The following is a 25,110-nucleotide window of genomic DNA, read 5'->3' as shown; positions in this document are numbered from 1 at the left end:
ATGAGTCTGCAAGGAAAAACAGACCAACTTTTTTATATATATCTCAACCCGGGACAGTTTATAAGAACACGAGTCTGCAAGGAAAAACAGACCAACTTTTTAAAATATATCTCAACCCAGGACAGTTTATAAGAACACGAGTCTGCAAGGAAAAACAGACCAACTTTTTTATATATATCTCAACCCGGGACAGTTTATAAGAACATAAGTCTGCAAGGAAAAACAGACCAACTTTTTTCTATATCTTAACCTGGGATACTTTATAAGGACACAAGTCTGCAAGTGGCTATGAGTTTATCCAACTTTCTTGAGTGAATGTATGGACTTAGCACTCTCCACATGACTGCCAAGCCTCTGCCTCTCATCCTCCACTCCAAATCATCATCATATCCAGAGTTTAACAGTAAAAGGGATGAAATAATGAAGGTGCTGGCCAACTCTTGCATAAAGGATTTGGATAAAATAGGAATGATTGAAAGTAAGCCTTTAAAATATGAATTTACCTTGAGCCTGCCCTACTCTTTTACATCCAGAATCTTAGATGGCTGGATAGCATGCAAGGTCATGATATTTGGGGGTTTGGAGGGCACGACTAAAGTTAAACAGTATCACGTGAGGGAGTGAATCATTTTCAGATACATGCAATGCGCTTCCCTCTCAGTAAAGTAATTACCATTTATTGACATGGTGACTTAACATCAGCGTCTTGCAATATTCAATCACAATGTTTTGCTGCATTATTCTTTCAGAAGTACATAAATGAATCTGAATGACTCAATCAATTGAGATTCCATGAGATAACACAACACGTCTTCGCTTCACCGAGTCCAGTGAATATGATTACGTCAGGCTGACTCCACAAAGGTAGCAATATTCCGCGGCAGCTCTGAGCTAACAGTACTTCGTGCGCCCCGCCCCGCGTGTCCCAGTGCCTCCCTTAAAGGGCACCTCAAGGAGGCCTCGCAGACGGCGCTCCGGCACGCGGCGTGACGCCCCGCCCTTCACGCCTCGGGGAAGGTGCTCGCTCTGACCCACTGGCGGGATAGGATTCAGCATGTGAAGGGCACACGAGGTGGCCCAGCGCCTACACAGAAATATCCAAATAGCTTAATTAAATTGCATTTTTTATAACCCTTTGGGGCCCCAGATTTACTCTTGGGGCCTTGACGCCCCGCTGCACTTCGCCGCTGCTCTGACCTATGGTGACTACCTGTTACTAATATGCCTTGCTATGGCCGGCCGCCGCCGGGTCGTGGATTTTTTTTTCTCAGCATCAGGTATTGTACAGTGTGCGGTTATTCCCTTAGCGGCGACAAGTGTGTCACTGTGTGAGGGGCGGGGCGGGGCGGCGTGCGACACACGCGGCGATCGAGTCACACCAGTAATGAACCACGTCCCCCCCGCAGCCCCGCCCACAAGGAACTCGGGCGTTCAGTGGTGAACTGGGTTACATCTGACTCCGGACTGCCGGGATCACCTCTCGTCGAATCAGTCAGTCATACACAATCCCGTCACAACGCGGCCGCTGCACCACCTGCCAACGCGAGACAGTCCCGGCCATGCAGTGACAGGTGAAGCCTCGTCCGACCGTGAGAGGGGCATAGCGACCCCGGAGGCTGTGTGTTAACCCAGTTTGTCCTTGAACAGGAATACGTTTGTTAGACACTTTCGGAATAACACGCGTGACTTAATCGAAGTGCAAAAATGGAGAACTGAGAGCCATTTACAAAGTGTTATACTCCCGTTCCTTCTCTTTCCCGCATTGCTACATTGCTGCCTGTCATTGTACGGATATACCCTCGCTGGACAAATTGTGAACAGCCCACGTGACTCAACTCTGTCATCTGCTCAGGTACACACACACACACACACACACACACACACATACTATAATTAATTGATACCTAAACTCCTCTTATATGTAACTATAGAGTGGCAGGCTGCATCCGGTACCATAATCACAATACTAAAATCAACTCCACTCGTAATGAAGGTATTTTTATTCCTTTTTAAACAATCCATAATAAAATCATCTTATTATTTATTTATTCAGCTTTTCGACCACGAAGTCATTTAATTATAGAAATACCTCAGAAATTTTCAGCGCCAAAGCTTGTGCAACGCCTAAGAGCGACTGGAAGAGGAGAACGGGTGCCTGGACAACCGTGAACAATTTATCTTTATACATTCAGTTTATTTATTCAGTTTATCGACCACGAAGTCATTTGATTAACAAGGTGTCCCACAAACGCAGCGCCAAAGTTTGTGCAACACTTAAAAGCGACTGGAAGAAAAGAACGAGTGCCTGGACAACCGAGAACAAAGTGAACACTCTTATAGCGACATATAGGTACAGCATTAAGACAGTCATCACAGCCTCGCTCCTAAGATGAACGTGCTCCGGGCTTCCCTCCTGCTGCTCAGCGAATACGTGAGTGTTAGATGACTCGCCCTGTCCGATGTAGTGGTAGTAGTAGTGGTAGTAGTAGTAGTAGTAGTAGTAGTAGTAGTAGTAGTAGTAGTAGTGGTAGTAGTAGTAGTAGTAGTAGTAGTAGTAAAAATAACATTAGAAGCAGCATCAGTAGAGGTAGGGATGTAGTAACACAAATATCACAGAACCAAAGGCAAGCATCACTGATTAACCCATCTCGCGTCTCCTCTTCCAGGTGCTGCTGACGCTCACGCAGGAGTATCAAGGTGAGTAACGTGCCGCCGTGCCGCCAAGACCACTCACTGATAGAGAAGTTTCAATTAAAGGTTGGGTTCTTTCGTTCACACACAGCTGCTCTCGATTAAAAACCTCATTGGTGCTGTCAGTTATGTCTGTCTCGTCTGCTCTGCTCTGGTTCAGTGGCCAACACCCTCCTACTCGTACTGCACCGCTCATGTCTGTTGGTCTTGCAGTGGCAGATATATACTGTGAGTTCGGGGAGGGCGGCGAGAGGGAGAGGCTGGAGGCTCGCATCCGGAAGCCTGAAGGGTTCCGCGCTCACCCCCGCTTCGCCGACACTATTGCAAACTCCCTCACGTGAGTAACAGCGGGAACTAAGTGTGATAAGGAGGCGTGGGCATCCTTCTCTAGTGATTTTTTAGGTTCATGGTATAGAAGAAGGGCTAAACTACCACCAGGGTCATAAAACTCCCCATGGAAATGCTTAAAACTCCTTGTCAAATATGTGTGCTGGGGCGCTCATATGTTTTATTAAGAATATGACCCTTACCTCCCCTTCTCTTTCCATGGCTCGCTATATCTCGTGTGCACGGCCTCGCCACAAGCAGGGACGCCGTGTGTCAGATTCGGCAGGAGTCCCAGTACGTATATCGCCTTATGGTGACTGACTTCAGCTCCTGCGGCGTTGCCAGGAAGGACGTGAGTATTGCTGTGCGGTGTACCCGGGCGGAGCAGTCTCGGTCTGTATAGTGATTCAGTTTCGCAAATCGTGGGTCGTTGAATCGTTCTGCTGTTAGCCGATCTGTTTTTCTATAAAGGCTCTAACATCTCACACCTTTCGTTTCTGATCCATTGTTGTCTATTGTAATATTGTGGTCAAGTTGTTTTGAGCCGGTTGTTTTGCATGAATGTGAATGAACATGAATGTGAATGAACATGAATGTGAATGAACCCTCGATGCCCGCCCCCCCTCCATCCGCCTGTCTTCCTCACCCCCCTTACTCGCTGGTTTCAAATAACGCTCTTCTCATCCTTGAATTAACTGACACAGGTAACCATGTGTGTGTGTCCGCCGTAACTCTATCGGTCTCCTGCAGGGGTTTGCGACGGTGCGCGTGTGGTTCCCGCAACTGGAGGGCGTCATGCTGGCCAGCGACAAGGAGGTGCTCGTCATGTGCAAGCCCACGGCGCCCACCGTCACCGAAAACCGCGTCGCCAGTTTTGCGGGCGCGTTGTGAGTACCACGTTCCTTGAATTGTTTGATAAAGACCTTGATATTAACTCTGCTTCCGTCAAGTGCCCGTCTATCTACCTATCTATCTGTCTATCCTCCTATCTATCTATCTGTGCGTACGGTGGCCAGACCCTCGCCGGGGCGGGTGTCGGGCATGGTGAAGGAGAGCCCTGATCGCCTGGAGTACGAGGTGGCTCTGTACCGCGAGGTGACGTCGCGCTCCGGAGAGGCCCTCACGCCCAGCCAGGCCGTCCCCATCGGCTCCAAGCTGCAGCTCCGTGCCAGCATCAACGCCCAGTCCAGTAAGAAAGGACCACACCTTTGTGCATCACTTAGGTGTTCTTGCAAACTTTAAGGCACGTCTGACTGGCATGTTCACAACAGGATATCAGAAGGATTAGTCCAGAATAAAACAGAAAGGTCCGGACAGCTGGCACACCAGCATTAACTAAAAGCATTTAACAATGCATGATAATAAAATACTGATGCCTTGCCAGAGGGTGTCATATGCCTTTGTCTCACAAGCCTTTGATTTGTCTGTCAAGCATTTTTATCAGTTCATTGTACAGTCATTTCCAGCCTCACTTTTTATCATTCCTGCTCATCAGTCGTCTAATCAACTAAGCAGACCCTTTTTCACTCCCTCCTCCCTGCATAATGGTCTCCCATGGGACGGTTTGTCTTGCAGCGTGGAAGTTTGTCAAGCTGATGGAGGTGACAGTGTCCAGCGACCCCCGTGAGGCCAAGGTGCCCGGCCACGTGGTCCTCGTCAGGGACGGGTTCGTGCCACTCTGTTACGCTTTTGGAATTATGACACAAGACTGTGTATTGGATCACAGAGAAAGCTTAATTAAGTACTGGAAGCATGGAAGACTTGATCTTTCTTGACAACGAGGGGGCTTAAGCTTCCCCAAAAATCTTAGTTCCCCCATCAATTTTGAAATGAGTTTTTGTTCCTTTCTCTCCACCCAGCCTCAGCTCCCCCATGTGCCAGGGAAACCCTCTCAGCCTCCCCAATAAGAACAATCCTGGAACTACCATACATTACAATCGCATCACACCTCTCCCTCTCTGTAGGTGCCGCGTGCAGGAATACTCGTCCATCGTGCCCAGACATCCCCAGCAAGCCAGTGAGAGTCCAGGTGAGGTGATCCTGGACTTTGAGGCATTCATGCTGGACTCGAGGGTGAAGGAGTCGTCCCAGTTGTGGATCCACACCACCATCAAGGCGTGCATCGACTTCAGGGACTGCATGGCGGTCAGTGCTGGACAGGTGGAGCTTGTGTTGCCTTTTAAGGCTCTTCAGTTAGATAATGTCTTGCTCAAAGGCCATAATGTTGTAACTTGGGCTCACATGACACCAACCCTCAATAATGATGCTCAGTTTCACTATATCCAACACAAATAATGGAAAACTAGTTTTTGATCTTTTTTCTGTCCATAATATTTGAATGAAATAAATATCGCGCAGGAGCTCTGCTACAGCCTTGACGCGCCCACGGGACACGGGCGGCGACGGCGGCGCGTCACTCTGTATGCCGAGGGTCTGCTGGAGGTGGCTGATGACCACCATGAAGTTGTCCTCCCCACCCTCACCCCCGACCACTACCACACTGCTGAAAGCCCTACAACCTCTCCCCTCCCTGACGACAGCCCCACAACCCTTCCCCCCTCCACTGACAGCCCTGCAGAGCCTCCCCTCTCCCCAGCCACTCTGCCATCAGCCAGCACCTCAGCCCAGGAGGACTCTGAGGTGTGTCAGCATCCATTGGAACCAGACATGTATTATTTCACTGTCTGCTGAGATGCTCCTCAGTTATTCTTCTTGAATTGTGGATTTTTCTAGTGTTATATTTTTGATGAAGTGTGTACAAGATACTAATTGTAAGATGCATCACCAGCACTTTACATTACCTGTTCCTTCCCTTCCAGTCATCAGAGGAGCAGGACACCGACCTGCCCGAGGCGCTGCCTCAGTCCTCAAGAGTTGGCAGAAACTCAACAAAGTTTGGTGAAAATGTTGGCTTCACCGTGGTCATGCCTGAGGGTGAGTCACAGGCTAAAGGTTTGTCTTTCCCAAATATGAATGTGGATAACTTAAAGATATTCTGAAGGATGCTAATGTTTGAGAATCCTCTGGTCAGTCCGTGCCCAGTAGTGATGCTCCTTCAAGCCTCAATGGACAGGTTTCTTGACCTTTCCAGAGTTCTTCACACGCACTGAGGCCATGTACCAGTCCTGTGCCACCTTCATGGTCCTCTCAGGTCTGCTGGGTGTCAGCATGCTGCTTGGGGTCTGTGCCTTGTCCCTCCTGGCCTCCCGCATCCACCGCACGGCCGTGCTGGCCCATGCCACCACCCTGGAGACGGTGATCAAGGACCACCACAGCAAGTATGGCCTCAGAGACTTCCTCAAGCCGCCCTTCCAGTGAACGACACTTCCTGACCTGAAGGCATCCATCTGTGTGTCTGTCTGACAAAATTGGAGTAGTGTCGAGCCTCTACTCCTTCCAAGTTTTGTCATGTATAAATATTACAATGATTTAAGATATATATAAGACATCACAAGGCAGGATATGTCCTGTACTTTTTGCTGTATATCTGTATAAACTCCCTAAAGCTTTTAACACTTCAAAGGTGCACAAGGTGCAAAAAAGAAACTTGCTGAGATTCAGTCAAGAGTAACTTCAAATATATATAAATGTTTTCCACATACATTATGCCATATTCTGAAAGATGAAACACTGTACCATTTTTGTAATCTGTAGCTCAATATACAACTTTTTTTTCATTTCATATTCTATTAGCACATGTATCATAACTGTAATGTGAAGAGAAAAAGTCTGGTAAGTGAGCTTCAGTAAGTCATAAGCATGCATACTTGAAATAAATTATACTCTATAGCCAGTGGCACAAGAGGTTGTCCAGTGAAGTAGCCACATAAACCCAAGTGGCTCAACAGGTTGGCAAGAAAGTGCTGCTTCTCAATGACTGCCTTGAGGCATGGGTGAACATGGCACAAGTTTGTTTCCTCCAGGACAAGACCCAACCATGTCTCAGCTGGTGTGTGAAAGTCTTCCACATACAATAGCAACAGGGGAAAAAAATATATTCAGTCTTTGTAAACTTCATTAACATAAAAATATCAAATATTAGAACCCTAAAGAAAACTTGAAAGATCCAGTTTCTGTTATTCACAGACAAAGATTTTTAAAACAGTAATCCATTAACTTGAGCCATTAAAAATAAAAAAAATGTGTCTGTGAGAAACAGAATGTTTAATACATGATAAATATTGTACTAAGCTACTGTCAACAATCCTTCTGAAGGTGGCAAGGCACTTGTGACAGATTGTGATAAAGTTGTGGGCATGAACCTCAATCCCCCTCACTCGACACTCGCTGTGGACTGGCAGAGCCTTCAGTGAGGAAAGCCACTTGGGGCAGGAGGAGATAGGAGGGAGTCAGGGATGAACTGGTGGAGGAGGAGAGTGACTTGCCTCACAGACAAGGGCTTCTCAGCCTTGAGTGTAGAGTGAGGTCAATCAATGACTCTGCCCACAACAGTACAGCCTGCCAGACGATAGTTTTGGAGAACTGAAGATGTGGCACCCATTCAGAAAGCAGTAGCAGCAAAGCCGTTATGGATCTACATGCTGGGCATCAAACGCTCATTTGTTGGTTTGGTGAAGAATCCGGCAAGCAGATGTTGAGGTACTAATGCAGCAGGGTGAGAGATCAGAGCTGCTTCATCAGAGGAGTCAAGATCTGGCAACTCTTTAGTTAATGATCTACCAAGGTAAATGTCACTAAGCAAAAAAATATACATGATAACAATGCACCAGACATTCATGATGTAGAATGAAAAACATTAAAACTTAAGTGTCACTATCCCAACACCAATAAGGTTGTTAATATATTAGCTCTTGAGATGCTCTATCATTAAAAATAACTTATTTATGAAGTGTCCATCTGGTATTTCAGCATGTAGCTCTAACAACTCACACAACCTGACAGTCAAGTGAAGTCCAGGTGCTCAGCTTTGAGAGTGGAGGGTGAGGTACTGCATTACTCCATTATGATAAGCGCTGACCCATCAAGATGCCATAACCCTTCCCTAATGCTTTGAAGGCCTAGCAGAGGACACACACTCTCTAGTCTTCAGGCATTCCCGGAGGTCATCAGTGGGTGTTCAGCGTTCCTAGTTACCCTTCAAATACGCAAACACACACACGTATACACAGGCACACATGAATGCATGCAAGTTCAAAGTTTGACCTCTATGGCTTGTTAGTAAATGTACATGTAGTATATCTATTTACAGTTTTACAGAAAAATCTACATCAACTTAAACTGACACTAGAACATTCCCTGCACTCAGAATGAACTAGTCCAGCTTCACCCTGTAATGGTGATGCGCCATATAAAATTTAGACATAACTGCACCTTCAGGGATCAAAGATGAGACAAATATCATGGAGATTAGGGAGGTGGATAAAATTACAGCACATTCGAACAGTCTTTGCAGCACCACACATCAAGTTCAGAGCAAGCAGCATTAAATATCTTTGGAAATATAACTGACTTCTTTGGGAATAAGATTAAGTGTTATCTTTTAACAATTTTCGATGATTTTTTGTGATATGCAACTGACATCCAAGACTCTTAGAAAATATGACCTTTTCACATTCATTACCAAATATTGTCTCAGCACTACAGAGGTCCTTGGTCACGACACGATGAAAAGTAACCGAAAGGATTGAAATAACATTATGTTGGCAAAGCAACTTGACATGGCAGCAGTGCAGGGCAACATGGGCAGACTCATAACAGAAACCCATGATCTACAACACACTGCACTCGTGGCATTTCCATCTACAGTGTGACTAAACCCTGGCCATTACTGTTATTATCCTTCCTTACAACCAAACTCTACTACTGAGATGACAAACAAACCGCTCTACACTTACACACAATAGTACAGAACTCATAACTGAAGGTGTTTCCTCGACAGAGAGTGCAAGGTAAAGTGTTCCTTTCATCAGGTAACCTTACTCTTACTATCTACATTCTTCCATTGGCTGTATAAAAATAAAATTCACATCCAAATCAAAAGTTGAGTGACGACAACGCCACACTAGCAGGAGCGACTGACTAGCGGGGAGATTGTAGTTGTCGAAGAATGAGGAAAAGAAATGATGAAAACACTTAAACTGAATACAAACACATACAAGCACAGCCCAGAAAAAAAATATAACATTGTATAACTTAGACATTATTAAGAGCTGGGAGATCACCCTTAAAAGTTTTGACCCTACAGTGAGCTTTCCATATATAGACATGTAAAAAATTGAATTATTCCAACAGTTTTTATTTTTAAGACCATATTCAGGGAGTTGACTCTTGCATAACTACTATTACTCTAAAAGGTTGAATTTATCCCACAATTTAACATAGCATTGCCTTGGTGGGTAGGGGCATGAGGCGTGGGGGAGTGTAACTTTCGCATGAGTATATATGGTACGCACGAATCTCTGAGAACATTTTTTTGGAAGCTGAACTGAAAGGTTTGTGCATCACTGCCTCTTCATCTGACACCTGTGAAAGCCTACACTGACAAATGTTCACAGACTCTTCTAACACCTAGGGCGAGAATGGCAACTGGACGCTACTACAAAGGAAGCAAGGAAGGGTCGCACTACCGCAGGACACATTTGGCACTTGAAGGGACAAAAAATAAGTCTCTCAGAATCTCACAAAGCAAACGTAATAATAATCTCTCTTGTCAGCACGGCAGCGACTCCAAAGCTTATAGCAAGAATAAAACTCAAGAAATAACACATAAATAAGGTTTCACACTCACGCTGGGAGGTAAAAACGTCACCATCAACACAGACTGACCTGAGGCACCGACAACAGCAAACATGAAGGAAGGAGACAAACAGACAGAGGACGTGGGCGACCAGGGAGTACAAAAGATATTGTCTCGCGAGTAATATCAAAAGGGACAACATTATTACATTCATCCAGACCTCAAAGACGATGAAAAAAAAGTGGATAAACCTTCCAACAACAATATCTCTTCGTTACTTACAGATATAAAAGCCGAAAAAGACTTTCACGGATACAGTACAGAGTGACGACCCAAGTAACAGGAGTGAGGAGTCTAATTTTGAGTGTTTTGAGAGGTGAGCTGAAGGGATTGAGGCAGTGGGAGGTTTAGGAATACTGACATGACTAAAGGAACATTCGTGGACAGTTAAATTTTGAGTTTGAAGTAACAGATAGTCTGAAGTAATGGTTGGAGTCTCAAGAATGCAAGAGTGATGAAGGTACCATTATTGAAGCATCTAACTCTGAGTGTGTTACGAGGTGAGGCTGAGGTGATGGTGGCGGCGGTGGCAGGTGGAGAGGTGGAGCATCACGTGGATTTCACTTTCCCATTGGCGAGGGTGCTGCTGAGGGCCTGTTGCGCCGCCTGTTCAGCAACCTCCTTCAAGTGCTTTTCCATGTATGTTTGGTATATAGGGTGTATGACCTGTTAGGGGATAGAGGAAGAGTTATACCCTGCGTGCAACCTCCCGGCACACTGCAAAACAAGATATGATCAGAAGTAACACTGGTATTACATCAGTGACTACTACCAGTACTGATGGAGAGGATTCACAGCAAACATTTGACATCTTGAGTCCAGCATAATCATAAGAATTCACACACACACAAACACGCACACACACACATGGATGGATGGATGGGAAAAGTGGACAAGGAAGATCTGATAACACGGGATACCAGCGACTCAAGAGGCCATGGAGGGAAAATGAAAAAGGATGCCTGAAGAAGAGATATGAAGAAGAACAAAGAGTAATGGAGGCCTGGAACAGTTTAGAAAGGGATATGGTCCATGCAAAGACCATTCATGAATTCAAGGTCGTTAAATGATAGTTGATATAGAGACAGTAACAGAGTACCCCCTTTCCTGTATATCACAACTAGGTAAATACACACACACACACACACACACACACACACACACACACACACACACACTCTCCCTCTTAGGTCTTAACTATAAAAATCCGAGCACCTCACACTTGAATTTAACAAAATATTTACCTTTCACATAAGGAGGCATGGAAAGAAAAGTGAATAAGAGAGTGCCATGCCGAGGGGAAGACTGGGCAAAAGTGTTAACATGACGGTGAGCCAATTATAAAAAGTCACCCAGTCAGAACTTTACTAAAAATTAAGACCAATCACATATAAGAATCCACTGGACATTTGTGGAGGAGGGAGGGAAAAGCATATGTGTGTGTGTGTGTGTGTGTGTGTGTGTGTGTGTGTGTGTGTGCTGTGATATGAGTATGCTGGACGTAACATCTAGTGTCCCACCTGGCTCGGATATGTTCACTCTCCACATTCTTGTTAAGTTTATATATGATGAAAAGGACTATATGGCAAGGGACTGTTTTCTCTCATGCAATAAAGAATAAAAAAAGGTGTACTGGGGTCGCTATCCATCTCTCATTCATTTCTGCCTCCATACACAAGAACACTATCTACCTCTCTACAGCACTGGTCTTCCTCCCCCCAAGTTAAGTCAGTATTCTTTTCTCCTTTTTCCTACAGAGGCAATATATCACGCACCATAACTATCATTTAAAATAAATATATATAAATAAAAAAACAATGATGAAATAAAACAACTAAAATGTTAATAAGCATACATACAAAAGTTAGTGAAATCATTTATTATTTTCTTCTGAGGCTCATGTTAAAACAGAATCAAAGGACTTAAGAGTTACTGCTGGACGTCAACTGGCCTACAGACACACTAACACACAGACAGGTCATGCACTCAAATGAGGGTTGTACTGGAGCACACTGTGATCACTAAGACTATGTATATTGTGTATCTGGTCTGATTGCGACTCACATTTTCCCATAAAAATGTTGCCAGTTCGTCAATATAGACTCCAGCGTCACGGTACTCGCCGCTGTATCTGCAAGGGAAAGGTACAGTTAGTGAGTTGTCAGGTGCTGGATGTCCCATAAATGCAACAAGGGGCATCACATAAATATTTTGACAAGTAATGTTTATATTTACTTTTAACCCTTATACCCCATGATAAAATCTGTGAGTGACTTCAAATAACATCCATAAAATGTGTGGGGTCACATGTCAACAGGTGTTCCTTTGTTTCCTATATTGTTCACTCAAATTATTTAACAAAACTTGGGACAAATAAATATCATTTGAAAGCTTAGAAGTTTTCCTTTGCAATGGCTAAATCATAAATGAAGAAAAGGGACATATGTAAACAAGAAGAATGAAAAATTAAAATTAAGGAGCATAATGTAGAAAGAGAAATAGAGACAAACAAAATCTGAATCCAGCAACAACCCCTCACCTGACGTAGGCCCAGACGGTGAGCATGATGAGGAACACGCCCATGCCCAGGTTGCACACATTGGCGAAGGAGTACATGCCGAAGAGGCCGAAGATCCCCGACATGAGGTAGAAGAACATGAGCACGCAGAACAGCGTGGCAGGCGTGCGCGCCGCCTTGAACACATTCTTGGCTTCGTTTTGTAGGGAGTACTTGGTGTACATCTTCTCGATTTCCTGAAAAATAAGTGAATATGTGAAAACAATGTTCGTCTATGTGTGGTCAGCAAGATAATATACTTTATAACTGGAGTGAAATATGCTAAAATAAGAGTAAATTAAAAGTTTTGATTGTGAAAAAAAAGCAGGGCTGTGGAGTCAACTATAAAAAAATTCTGACTCTGAACACAGGAAATTTTAAGGTTGCAACTTTGACTCCACTCCACCCCCTCCCCCTCTTCTGCAGTACGGTGGTAGGCAAATCAAACCCAGCCACACCACACACCACATCACACATATTGTAAAGAAGTCAGAGTTGGAGATATTTTTACTGACTTTAGCGACGCTGACTCCACACCCCTGAAAAACTTGTCCATCTTCCCGGTCCTGCCCCAAGACACTCACCTCCTCAAGCATCAGCTGGTACTTCTCCACCACACTCTGGTTCTTGCGGCCGTACTTATTTTTCTCCAGGTAGGTCTGGATGGCCTTCTCCTTGAGCTTGGTGTGCTCGGCCTCCATCTGGGCCGTCTTGAGGAAGGGCCGGTCGCCCCCCACCAGGGCCTCCATGGCCTCTGCGTAGCACTCCTTCCCGGCCTCAAGGGCAGCCTGGCTGCTGGCCTGGGCGGCAAACTGGCCACAACGAGAGAGATAAATAAATAAACATAAAAATTGCATTGAATAAATAAATAAACAAAAAATAGTTGAATAAATAAAAACAAATAAAAAAGTCAAGTTGAATAAACACACAAACTAATAAAAAATCAAGTCAAGTAAACAATAAATAAACAAATATATAATTGCATTGAATAAATAAATAAACAAACAAAAAATCAAGTCAAATAAATAAATAAACAAACAGAAAGTTGAATAAATGAACAAAAAAAAGAAAGAAATAAACAAAAAAATAAATGAAGTTGATTATATAAAGACAAAAAAATTGAGTTCAATAAATAAAGAAATAAAAATCAACTCGAATAATTAAATAAATGAAAAAACAAAATAAAAAGTCCTGCCTCTTCCTCACCTCGACAAGGGTGGTTGGCTCGGGCAGGTCATTGTCCTTGAACACCTCCATGAAGAGCGTGAAGAACTTGAGAAGGTCGCGTGCCTTGATGGGCTGGCCGCCGATCTCCTTTTTCACTAGGTTCTCCGGCGCCAGCAGCCTCGGCACCAGCAGCAGCAGGTGCTTCACGAACTCCTCCTCGATGTCTGCAAGGAACGAGGAATTGAGTTATTTTTACAGCAAGGCAGAACAGCTCAAGGGCAAAGAACAAAATCAGCCCCCAAAAGCCTGTAAAATGATGCTCCAATACAAGAAAGAGTAACCAGAAGAGAGGTCTGTAGTGGTCTTAGGGGTGTCTGAGCTCTTCCTTTGCAGACTTGAGTTTTGTTTACACAAAAGGAGGCAGGACAGTTCAAGGGCAAAGAACAAAATCAGCACCAAAAGAGCCCACCGAGCCCTGCTCCAACAAAAGAAAAGGGAACAAGAGACCAGAAGAGCTCCTAATAAGTGACATACGAACATATATACATACATAAAAATATACATACATTTTTGTACAGTATATAAAACGGACTAACGGGAAAACATACCTATAAAAATTGGTCTCAACTTGCTTCTCTCTATACATACACACGTACAAACATTAATATACATGAACACATACATGCATACACTTTTTGTACAGTACATATATAAAACAGACCAAAGGCAAAACAAACCTATATAAAAATGTTCCGAACTTGCTGCCTCCCACTTTATTCATTTTTTTGGCTGTCAGTGTTTGGGTTTCTCGCTAGTATTTCAGGGCCGCGGGTACAAAGCTTGGTGTGTGTATGACCTGTCTTAACTGTCAGCTGCTGGCGGCGAGCGGCAGAGCCTCGCAAGGCTTCCGCCAAAACAAGGCGCACATTGTTTGATTCCGTAATACGGGCGCGGCATCAGGCGGGTGAGGGTCTAGTAGTCTAGTCCCTAATAGTTGAATTTCATTCATATATATTAATTTTATATAATTCCCCTTATCTCTCGCACTTCATAGCATAACATGATAAGCAGAGCCAGGAGACGCTGGAGTAGCGGGCTGTGTGTGTGTAAACACAGGAACGGGCGGCGGCGCGGGACCCAAGGGCACAGTGGCCACGCCGCCCAGCCGCGTTATTGTATGGTGCAGTTGGTGAAAATGCCACTCGGCCATACTTTAATTCTTCCTCGTTCTTCCTCGTCCGCGGCCCGCGTCGTTTCCTCTCTTCCCAGGTTACGTAACGTTAAGCGTGTTCCCGCTCTTCTCGGCACATCACAAAGAATATCGGCTTCCCTTTCGCCTTCCCCGTCCACACGGCTACCAGCAAGGTTCCTACCAGAGGGAAGCTGAAGGGCTCGGCGCAGTTAATACCCGCAGAATTAACAGGATGAGACAGTCATGAGGTCAGCATCGGCGCCGCTGTGTGGCGTGCTGAGCGTGCTGGTGACGGCGGTGCTGACGATAGCAGGATACCCGCCTGACGCACCGCTCCCCGCTAGCCCGCAGCAAACAACAGCCAAGTGAGTGACACGAGGGGCAAAGCGTGTGTGGGAAGAAGATCCACAGCAGTGTTAGGTTTGGGACATTAACAAGCAGCCAAGCTGGGGGGGGACGGGACTGAGCGAGGTAGAGGTGTCTGCTTGCTCACCATAGGGTCACCTGCCCATCACCCCGTGTAGTGTGGCATTCGTGAATTTCAAGGGTGGTGCCTCAGCGTTGTGCGCGATATTCCTGTAATCACGAGCAGGGAAGCCCACTAGTTGAGGCGGACAGCCAAGTAAGCCAGACGATCAGCCTAGAAGGGCATGTAGCCTACGAGTATCTTGACCAACCGTAAGCTGCGTGAAGGCCCCCCCGTGAGCCTGACGCCGTCTCGCTGCATCTCGCGGAAGGGCATGATTCGCTGGAGAAGCTGAGATCATAATTGGACTGAACTGCGCGCCGCCCGATGAGATTATGGGAGTTAGCCATCCGCCGAATCGCTGCACCGGGCAGGCGATTATGTCCGCGGGGCAGACAGAAAATAGAAAGGGAATATCAGAAAACATTTCCTCCTTCTAAAATGGTGTTGTCGTGCCGGGGAAAGTTACAGTATAGCATACGTGGTTCATGGATCGAGGATGTAGTACGGGCGTGCTTGTGATGTGGTGGCAAGTGTTGGCTGTGACGGCCCATCTGTGCAGGCTGGCGCTGGGAGGAGCAGCCCGCACACACATGACTCAGCTCCTCCCAGATCCTGACGAAGCTCCTGACGAAAGCGTTGCCACACAGCACTACTACACGTAAATAAAAATACTTCTCAACTACACCGGGAATGATGTAGGGACTTAGTAAGATGTAAGTATACAAAGCGTCGGCAGTCTTCAGTACAACATGAAAAATACAATTTATTCCATTACTACACCTTGAAAGCTGTGCGAATATGGTGTATAGTACGAAGCTGATGCCCCTACGAGGACAATATAGTTTTAAGACACCACAAGACAGAACTCGCCACCAGACATGATCTACAACAGTGCCCTTCAAGCTCTTCACCCGGCGACCTGTTCATATTGTACATCCATTACCCGCACGACTCATCTGCAGCCTCTTGATAGTAGGAAAATGTGCCTATACTTATATATCTATCTATTTATCGGTGTCTGTCTTTCTATCTATCTACGTTCAGCTCATGATCAGTCTCCTCTGAGAAAAAAAAACTAATAATTGAGTCCTGAAAAGTTTCAGGGTACAAAAAGCTGCCAACTATATAGACGCTGTTTTCATTTTTTTTAATCACTCGTCATCAATCTTATTGTCGATGTATGGAAACCAGCTCGCGCCGACCCTCACCACACTCCAACTTAGGACCCGGATGGTGTGCCAGTAAACAAAAATCCTGCTCTTAAAAAGTTAATATTTTTTGGCATCTTTTCTGTTATTTTTATGTTCTTATAGGAGCAGCAAGTTGCGGCATTGCTTTTGTTTATAGTATGTGTTCTGTCCCCTGGTCTGTCTTCTTTAGTCAAAACAAACACGAATCGCTGCTGTGCATTGTGAGTTCAGTAGTATAAACAAACGTCTGACGCCTCACTCTCCCCCCGTAGGTCAGAGTGGGCGGTGCTTCGGGCGTGGACGGACCGGGCCGGGGCGCACACATATGCCGCCACTCAAGGTCAGTGAAGGGGTTGACGTATTCTTTCCTCGCCGCCAGTCTCATTCGATGCAGGTTATTCAACCATGGAGAAAATACGCATAAGAAAAGATTCATCATTCCGTGATCTAACATAGCCTAACAGACTTCATGTGTGCAGGAGCGGGCAGTAGAGAGGAGCAGCCTTCCGCGGAGCCCCACCGACGCGGCCTGTACATGACGGTCCTTCACCAGCGCACCGCCAGGTAAGCAAAAAGCCGCCACTGTTTGATTTCCTTGCCACAGTAATTCAGAGGATGCGGCTACAAGATGTGGTCCATCTTAATTGTCAGTTGCGTTTCCCGCGTGCCTCAGAGTGCTGGCGCGGCGCGTGTTCCTGACAGAGGAGCCGTACACGTGGTGGGCGGACCTGGTGTGGTGGCTGAGCCGGGTGGCACCGGGCAGAGTGGTGCTGCTGGCAGCGGGCGGCAGAGCCTCGCAGGGCTTCCGCCACGCCAGGAAGCTCCTGGCAAACCTGGGCTCTATCTTTGTTCCCTCCCTGGCTCACGACACGTCCTGGAGCTGGGCCTTCGTCAAGGGAGGACGGACGCTGTTTGAGTCCGTCGCGCGGGGGCGGCATCGAGGGCAGGTGAGGGCCTGGGCTGACCAGTTATATTCAGCTTCAGACCATGCAAGAAACATTAGTCACACCTGACCTCACCGATGTCTCTCTTCCAGCAGGACGCTCCTGAGCTCAGCAGCGGCAGCGTGTCTGCTGAGGGTCTAGTGCTTCTCATGCAGGGTCTTGGTCCAGCAGCCAATTCACCACAAGACCACGAACGCTGGCACTACTGTGCCGCCCACGGTGCCATGGGCGGCCTCTGTGACGAGCACAGCCCCGACCCACTGCCGCCGCCGCCGCCCGCCCCCGTGGCGCACCAGGCAGCCCTCGCCAACATCCCTGTCGTCGTCACCGCCGGCGCCAGACACCAGTACCTCTACCACACCCTCACCGCCCTCCTGGCGGCGCCCGGCGCCCTCCGTCACAACGTGCTGGTAGTCCTGGGCGACGCCCCTCAGCCCACCGTCAGCCTCCTCCGCCTCCTAGGCCTCAAATTCACCAGCGTCCCCGTCAGCGGCCAACACAACGACAAGCTCTTCCGCTACTACAGGGCCGTCTTCCGCCTGCTGGAGCGATCCTTCCCCGACGCGCCCGCGGCCATTATGCTGGACGAGGACATCGAGGTCTCACCGGACTTCTTCTCCTTCTTCAGCCAAACGCTGTGGCTGTTGCACGCCGACCCTTCGCTCTACTGCATCAACGCATACTCCCACCTGCCCACGCTAGCGAGAGGTCGTGGCTCACAGTTCGTTCGCCGAGGCGCTGTTCAGCCGGCTTGGGGCTACGCGGTGACGCTCAGCTTCGTGCGGGAAGCGTTGGCGAGTTGGCCCCCCACGATTGAGCACGAGGACGTCCTGACGTACGACTACTGGCTGTACGACAAGCTGCGCCGAGGCCGCGAGGGCGTCTTCCCGGAGGTCAGTCGTGCCCGGCACTACGGGGTGGGCACCAACACTGTGCCTTTCATGCACGAGTATGAGGCGTGGCACCGCCCCCTCCTCCGCTCAGCCCACGTGCCTCTCCTCAACGCGCCTCTCATGTTTTATGCCAGGCATGAGAACACGTTCCTCAGGGGCCTTCAGGCTGCACAAGCCATCAAGGCGGAGGCCCTCTGCGGGGAGGACTTCCCTCTCCTTGCCGGCGCCTCCTCCCGCCCACTAGTAGTGTATTATGTTCAGGAGGAAGACGAGGACGTCACTAGCTGGTTTGAGCTGGCCCTGTGTTCGGGACTGCACATGGGCTCGGAACAGGGGCACCACAATGGCGCTCATCTTGCGTTCTACTCTCGCCACCCATGCCCACAGCCGCCCTCACAGCATCCGCTTAACGCCTACGGCTTCAAATACTACTTCCCAGGTAGTGGCGAGGCCGGTGAGGCGGACTACACCCGCGTGTACCTGGTGGGCGTCCCGCACTCCAGGTATGCCTCGCTCCGGCCCGCTAAGGCTGAGGTCTTTGACGGACGACAGCTTTCCCCACAACAGCTCCACGCCCTCCGCGCCAGGTTTACCGACTCCCGCGACATCCTGCTCTTCAATGTCTCCACCCACAACTACGACGCCCTCGTGCAAGACATATTCCCCGAGTCACCCTGCCGTCATCTCCGCCACCCTCCGTGCCGGCACGCTCCAGGCAAATGATATTGATCGAAATAGTACAAGTAAAAGTACAAGTGTATATCATTGTCATTATTATTATCCTTATTATTATTACTATGATCATCATCATCATCATCATCGTCGTCTTCATTATCATTAATGGTTAGTACATGAATAAACTTTATTAATCTATTTCAAATTTTGTCATCATACTCCTTATCCCCGTCACTTCAAGGCGTAGCACGATATGCAGAGCAAGAACACGCTGGAGCGGCGGGTTGGGTGTGAATGTACACACAGGAAGGGGCGTGGCGAGGGACTACAGGGTACACGTGGCCACGCCGCCCGGCCTGTACTTTCCTCATCGGTTTTCCTCAACCGCGTCCCGCGTCGTCTTTCCATTCACCAGTTTAAGTAAGGCTTCGTGCTCTCCCGCTATTCTTGGCCATTCAGTGCTTCCCTGACGACACCCCCGTCCACAAGGCTACCAGAGGAAAGCTGAAGGGTTCGGCTTGATACCCGGAGAATGGACTGGCTGAGACGAGGATGAAGTCAGTATCGGCGCCGCTGTGTGGTGTGCTGACCGTGCTGGTGACGGCGGTGCTGCCGAGTGCAGGACACCTGCCTGACGCACCGCTCACCGCCAGCCCGCAGCAAACTACGGCCAGGTGAGTGCCCTACGAGGGGCAGGGCGTGTGTGGGGAGAAGATCCACATCAGTATTAGGCCTGGGACATTAACAAGCAGCCAAGCGGGGCGGGGTGGAGGTAGACTGCTACTCTCGGGGTGTAGGTAGTCTGTTTACACAGCTCACAGGGTCACACTCCCCGACGTCGTGATGCTAGAGTGCCCTATGGGCTTGACCCTCACCCTCACCCTTACCCCTGCATCATCTGCCAGCTACGTGCGGGTGGAGGTATGGTCTGGGCGGAGCGGTTGGGGTCTGGTGGCTGGTGTGTGCGACCGTCACGTGACGCCGTGCCCTGACACACTCGTGGACGAGGGCCACACGCTACCCCCGCAGGAGGCCGCCCAGCCCGCCGCACCCGGGCAAGGCGTCACTCTGAGCGTGCTGGACCCGAGGCAGGGCACGCTAGTCTTTCACAAAGTGAGTCACTCGGCGCTGCGTCACTCTTGAGCCCTGTATGTGTATGGAAGCGTACCGCTCAACAGCACGTTATGATGGCACATTGATATCACCCCTGCCCGGCACACCCAACCTAGGTTACACTTTCACCTCCCCCCAGGTGTTCCCGCTGGGCCAGTACTGGGTGCACTGGGCGGACCTGGAGTGGCACCTGCAGCGCGTGGTCCCGGGGCGGGTCGTCGTCATGGCCGTCGCCGTATCCGGCGCAGTGGGTCTCCGCCACGCCGCCACGCGCCTAGCCGCCCTCGGCTCCCTCTTCGCCCTTCACCTGCCGCCCGCCGCGCACTGGACATGGGTCTTCGTCAGGGGCGGCCGAACCCTCTCGGAGACAGTCACTCTCCCCGCCAGCGGCGCGCACCACGCCCACCTCCTGCTGCCGCTCTCCACACTGCCCCGTCCGCCCGCCTCCGACCCTCGCTGGAGCTACTGTGCCGCCCACGGTGCCATGGGCGGCCTCTGTGACGAGCACAGCCCCGACCCGCTGCTGCCGCCGCCGCCCGCCCCCGTGGCGCACCAGGCAGCCCTCGCCAACGTCCCTGTCGTCGTCACCGCCGGCGCCAGACACCAGTACCTATATCACACCCTCACCGCCCTCCTGGCGGCGCCCGGGGCCCTCCGCCACAACGTGCTGGTGGTCCTGGGCGACGCCCCGCTGCCCACCGTCAGCCTCCTCCGCCTCCTCGGCCTCAATTTCACCAGCATCGCCGTCAGCGGCCAAGACAACGACAAGCTCTTCCGCTACTACCGGGCCGTCTTCCGCCTGCTGGAGCGATCCTTCCCCGACGCGCCTGCTGCCATCCTGCTGGACGAGGACGTCGAGGTCTCACCAGACTTCTTCTCTTTCTTCAGCCAAACGCTGTGGTTGCTGCACGCCGACCCTTCACTCTACTGCATCAACGCATACTCCGCCACGGGGTTCTCAGATCGTGTGTTCCACCCGTCGCGAGTGCTGCGCGGCAGTGTGCAAGTCCAGTGGGGCTACGCGGTGACTCTGGACTTCGTGCGCGAGGCCCTGGCAGCGTGGCCCGAGGACCCGACTAAGACAAACATAGTTATCTATGACTACTGGCTGTACACATTCGTTCGGCGAGGGCGGGAGTGTCTGTACCCAGAGTACGGCCGCGTCCTTCACTACGGCAGCGGCACCAACGCCGGGGGCCAAGTGTCTGAACGAGCCTTCCTCAGCAAGCCGGTGCTCCGGGAGGCTCACGTGCCCCTGGTGGCGGTGGAACGCCTCCGGCAGGCTGAGTGGCGCCTGGACCTGAGCCGCAACATATCTGAAGCCAAGACGTTGGTGGGCAACCCTTGCTCTGCCAGCTTCCTCCCCGAGCCCACGGCGCCCTCCCAGCACTACGTGTTCTACTACAGACAGGACGGCACCCCCGAGGGCGGTCCAGACGTAACACAGTCCTTTGGACTGCAGAGTTGTGTGGGCGGCTGGGCCTTCTCGGAGCAAGGTCATACCGAGGGCGTCTCTATACTTAATGTGGGGCTGCACACAACAGTCTACCTGGTGGGCGTTCCCTTCTCCCCTTACTCACGCCTCCGCCCACGCCATGCTGTGGTGTGGGACGAGAGTCTCATCCCCGAGGAGGAGTTCAGGGTGGTAGAGGCCAACGAGCTGCACAGGCACGAGTTCACGCCTGTCATTGCCAACCAGGAGGTGAACGAGGCCACGCTACTCCGTCTCTTCTTCCGCCCCGCCCCGCCCCGCCCAGCATAAACAAACACAAAGCCGCCACTTGAGTCCCGGAGCCACGCATCCCCTACCTTGCTCCCTACCACCAACACTTCCGGCTCAGGCACGACTCCGACCGCCTCTCCTGACTAATAAGCTAAAGTGTTGCGCGGTAATAGCAAGCAATGAACTCAACAACACAACCACACCAAAAACACGCGACCTATGACCTTAGAATGAATAAATTATAAATATAATGTGTTTCGGACTTCCTGTTAACCCGCAATGCGTATACGTGTGTCTTACAGCTACGAATACTACACAGCCCCATGAACTTGTAGGCAGCAGAGAGAGAGAGAGAGAGAGAGAGAGAGAGAGAGAGAGAGAGAGAGAGAGAGAGAGAGAGGGGGGGGGGGGTCAAACAATATTATCGACGAAGCAGGAAACTTACATCAAGAAGCCACGATTACACATTTTTTTTTTTTTAATATTTCCATTTGCATTTTCCTCCTCCTCCTCTTGCCCCTCACCCCTCAAGTAATCAGCTGATCACTCATGCATATCTTTTTTTTTTTTTCAATCTCCTCCAAGCATTAACACTTTTTTTATAGCACCGCCATTACCAACACACTCCTACTCTTTTTGTTTTCCTACTCCTCTAATTCCTCTGATTACGCCTCCCTCTTACTTATTACTCCTCTTACTCCCTATTTCCTCTACTCTTCCACGTTTGTTGTTTATATTAATTTATTTTACCTCCTCCTCCTCTTCGTTCTCCTCTTTATCCTTCTTTTTCTCTATTCTTACTCCTCCTCCTCTTCCTCCTCCTCCTCGTTCTAATCCTCATTCTTTTCTCCTCTTCTTTCTCTTCCTCTTTCTTTTTCTTCTCCTCCTCCTCCTCCTCGTTCTAATCCTCATTCTTTTCTCCTCTTCTTTCTCTTCCTCTTTCTTTTTCTTCTCCTCTTCCTCCTCCTCGTATACCTGGCTCCCCCATTTCACAAGGTCGCCAAAAGAGTGTAAACAGAGCCCCTAAAAACACACCTATTGCGGATATTCACTTCCTCGAGATGACAGGCGGTGTGTAACGGTGTATATATTTTCTCTTCTTGCGTGTGTGCGTGCGTGTGTGTGCTCAGCTTGGAGGTGTGGTCGGGCGGGCAAGGATGGGGCCTGGAGGTGGTGGGGGCGGCCTGCACTCACCACGCCAACTCGACGGCCAGGTAAGGTTGCAAACGTTAATGAGATTGTTTGATTTTTAAGTTGTCATTTTTTTGTATTTGGTTAATGTGATGGACTATGAGTCTTCACGTTCATTTTGCCTCTTTAATTATTAATGTAGCTGCAGGCTATAAACTATGTGCCTATCTATCGTTTATCTGCCCATCTATCTAAGTATCTAGCCTAAAATACATATAATCAAAGTCGATAGTCATCATCAATGTAAGGATAAAACGTCACGGCATGAGCTGCGGCAAACATTCCTTTCCTCCGAGTGTTGCGTGGCGCGAGGAAGACATGCAATGCAGCAGCAGCGTGGCCGCGACGGTGCTCGCGCTGCCCCACACTGGACTCCTTGACTCACTGCTGACCTTGACCTGCAGGTGTGCGGACGGCGAGGCACACACTCCGTCATGGAAGGAAGGGTGGACGCTGCCATCCAATGCCTCCTACAACTATGCACTACACAAGGGCGGCATCACCTTCACGGTGCTCAACTCTCGCAGCAGCCGCGTCATCTTCCACAAGGTATTCATCCTCCCCTTCAGCCATCACGACAGGTGACATGCCCATTATAACACAGACAATACAGGCCGTGACACACAGGGCTTGCGTAAGTAGTTGATCTCTCCCTCCCCCAGGTGTTCCAGCTGGGCCTGTACTGGGCGCACTGGGCGGACCTGGAGTGGCACCTGCAGCGCGTGGTCCCGGGGCGGGTCGTCGTCTTGGCCGTCGCCGTCTCCGGCGCGGTGGGTCTCCGCCACGCCGCCACGCGCCTCGCCGCTCTCGGCTCCCTCTTCGCCCTTCACCTGCCGCCCGCCGCGCACTGGACGTGGGTCTTCGTCAGGGGCGGTCGCACCCTCTCGGAGACGGTCACTCTCCCCGCCAGCGGCGCGCACCACGCCCACCTCCTGCTGCCGCTCTCCACACAGCCCCGCCCGCCCGACGCCGACCCTCGCTGGCACTACTGTGCCGCCCACGGTGCCATGGGCGGCCTCTGTGACGAGCACAGCCCCGACCCGCTGCCGCCGCCGCCGCCCGCCCCCGTGGCGCGCCAAGCCGCCCTCGCCAACGTCCCCGTCATCGTCACCGCCGGCGCCAGACACCAATACCTTTACCACACCCTCACCGCCCTCCTGGCGGCGCCCGGCGCCCTCCGCCACAATGTACTGGTGGTCCTGGGCGACGCCCCGCAGCCCACTGTCAACCTCCTCCGCCTTCTCGGCCTCAACTTCACCAGCGTCGCCGTCAGCGGCCAACACAACGACAAGCTCTTCCGCTACTACCGGGCCGTCTTTCGCCTGCTGGAGCGATCTTTTCCCGACGCACCTGCTGCCATCCTACTGGACGAGGACGTCGAGGTCTCACCGGACTTCTTCTCTTTCTTCAGCCAAACGCTGTGGCTGCTGCACGCCGACCCTTCGCTCTACTGCATCAACGCATACTCCGCCACGGGATTCAGGGGCATAGCTCATGACCCGCATACGCTCCAGCGTGCCAGCGTGCAGGTGGAGTGGGGCTTTGCTGTCACGCTGGACTTCATCAGGGAAGTGAATGCCAAGTGGCCGAGTGAGCCGCGGGAGAATGACGTGATACTCTATGACGCCTGGCTTTTCCAACACGGCGCCCGCGGGCGTGAGTGCATCTTCCCCGAGGTTAGTCGCTCCAAGCATTTCGGCGTGGGCGTCAACAGCGAAGCCTGGAGCACAGAGATGTACTTCCTCTCCAAGCCGCTGGTGGGACGGGCCCACGTGCCCCTGTTGGAGGTGGCGGACATGGTGTGGGAGCCATGGCAGCGGCGCTTTACTGACAGCCTCCGACGCGCCACGCCCCTCACCGGCAACCCCTGTGGGGAGGACTTTGTGCCACGCGTCAACACCCCCACGACCTTCGTGTTCTTCTACAAGCTAAGCAGAAAGCGGGACGGCCAGCCAGACTACCACAACTTTTACTTCGCCGCCAAGTGCCTCAACGCGTGGGGCGTGTCGGACCAGGGGCTCCACCAGCAGGTGTTGACGGTGCGTATTTCCCTCCTGGCCACGCTGTACCTGGTGGGCACCCCGTTCTCCCCATACGGACACCTCCGCCCACCGCACGTCAGGCCCTGGCGGAGCGAGACCCTTACAGCCCAGGAAGAGGAGGTCGTCATGAACAGGATCAAGCAGTTTGAGATGGGGGAGTACCGCGTCACCAACCTCAA

The 25,110-nt window shown here is 50.1% G+C and overlaps 4 protein-coding genes across 11 annotated transcripts in view; 3 read left to right on the top strand and 1 right to left on the bottom strand.

Moving 5' to 3' along the window:
- Window positions 1–130: 130 nt before the first annotated feature.
- LOC127001655 (uncharacterized) lies at window positions 131–6,871 on the top strand. 2 transcript variants are annotated; one of them, XM_050866749.1, is made up of 11 exons: window positions 131–2,431; window positions 2,667–2,697; window positions 2,905–3,028; window positions 3,280–3,370; window positions 3,769–3,905; window positions 4,035–4,207; window positions 4,594–4,684; window positions 4,983–5,163; window positions 5,377–5,658; window positions 5,838–5,952; window positions 6,110–6,871. In XM_050866749.1, exons 1-11 carry the CDS (start codon window positions 2,390–2,392, stop codon window positions 6,334–6,336), a joined length of 1,494 nt encoding a protein of 497 aa, XP_050722706.1. In that variant the 5' UTR covers window positions 131–2,389; the 3' UTR covers window positions 6,337–6,871. The 2 variants fall into 2 exon arrangements, with proteins under 2 accessions (XP_050722706.1, XP_050722613.1); XM_050866656.1 differs by having other exon boundaries at window positions 132–3,028.
- Window positions 6,872–7,015: 144 nt separating this feature from the next.
- The window catches only part of LOC127001496 (atlastin-like), a 46,162-nt gene continuing 28,067 nt past the window's right edge, over window positions 7,016–25,110 (bottom strand). For all 4 annotated transcript variants that reach the window (XM_050866114.1, XM_050866389.1, XM_050866298.1 and 1 more), the window contains 5 exons: window positions 13,539–13,723; window positions 12,917–13,144; window positions 12,315–12,529; window positions 11,840–11,906; window positions 7,016–10,441 (listed from right to left, as the gene is read on the bottom strand). In XM_050866114.1, the coding sequence (XP_050722071.1) occupies window positions 10,325–10,441; window positions 11,840–11,906; window positions 12,315–12,529; window positions 12,917–13,144; window positions 13,539–13,723 (812 nt within the window). In that variant the 3' untranslated portion in view covers window positions 7,016–10,324. The remainder of the gene's footprint in view (window positions 10,442–11,839; window positions 11,907–12,314; window positions 12,530–12,916; window positions 13,145–13,538; window positions 13,724–25,110) is intronic.
- Window positions 13,768–18,931, top strand: LOC127001292 (protein O-linked-mannose beta-1,2-N-acetylglucosaminyltransferase 1-like). 2 transcript variants are annotated; one of them, XM_050865806.1, is made up of 5 exons: window positions 13,768–15,056; window positions 16,623–16,690; window positions 16,830–16,914; window positions 17,024–17,297; window positions 17,390–18,931. In XM_050865806.1, the coding sequence occupies exons 1-5, from the start codon at window positions 14,935–14,937 to the stop codon at window positions 18,908–18,910; spliced, it is 2,070 nt and encodes a 689-aa protein (XP_050721763.1). In that variant the 5' UTR covers window positions 13,768–14,934; the 3' UTR covers window positions 18,911–18,931. The 2 variants fall into 2 exon arrangements, with proteins under 2 accessions (XP_050721763.1, XP_050721676.1); XM_050865719.1 differs by having other exon boundaries at window positions 17,387–18,931.
- LOC127001351 (protein O-linked-mannose beta-1,2-N-acetylglucosaminyltransferase 1-like) overlaps window positions 19,398–25,110 on the top strand; it is a 6,774-nt gene continuing 1,061 nt past the window's right edge. The window contains exons 1-4 of one of the 3 annotated variants that reach the window (XM_050865944.1): window positions 19,398–19,536; window positions 19,768–19,975; window positions 20,115–20,834; window positions 24,272–25,110. The exon at window positions 24,272–25,110 is cut by the window's right edge and continues 806 nt beyond it. In XM_050865944.1, coding sequence (XP_050721901.1) covers window positions 19,415–19,536; window positions 19,768–19,975; window positions 20,115–20,834; window positions 24,272–25,110 — 1,889 coding nt within the window. In that variant the 5' untranslated portion in view covers window positions 19,398–19,414. Of the gene's footprint in view, window positions 19,537–19,767; window positions 19,976–20,114; window positions 22,003–22,106; window positions 23,439–23,551 lie in introns of those variants that run through there. The other 2 variants (XM_050865884.1, XM_050865989.1) reach the window with 2 other exon arrangements.

The sequence above is a fragment of the Eriocheir sinensis genome, chromosome 1, assembly GCF_024679095.1.
Source record: "Eriocheir sinensis breed Jianghai 21 chromosome 1, ASM2467909v1, whole genome shotgun sequence".
Classification (NCBI taxonomy): Eukaryota; Metazoa; Arthropoda; class Malacostraca; order Decapoda; family Varunidae; genus Eriocheir; species Eriocheir sinensis.
Note: the sequence above shows the minus strand (reverse complement) of the source record. Positions and strands in the feature narration are given on the sequence as shown.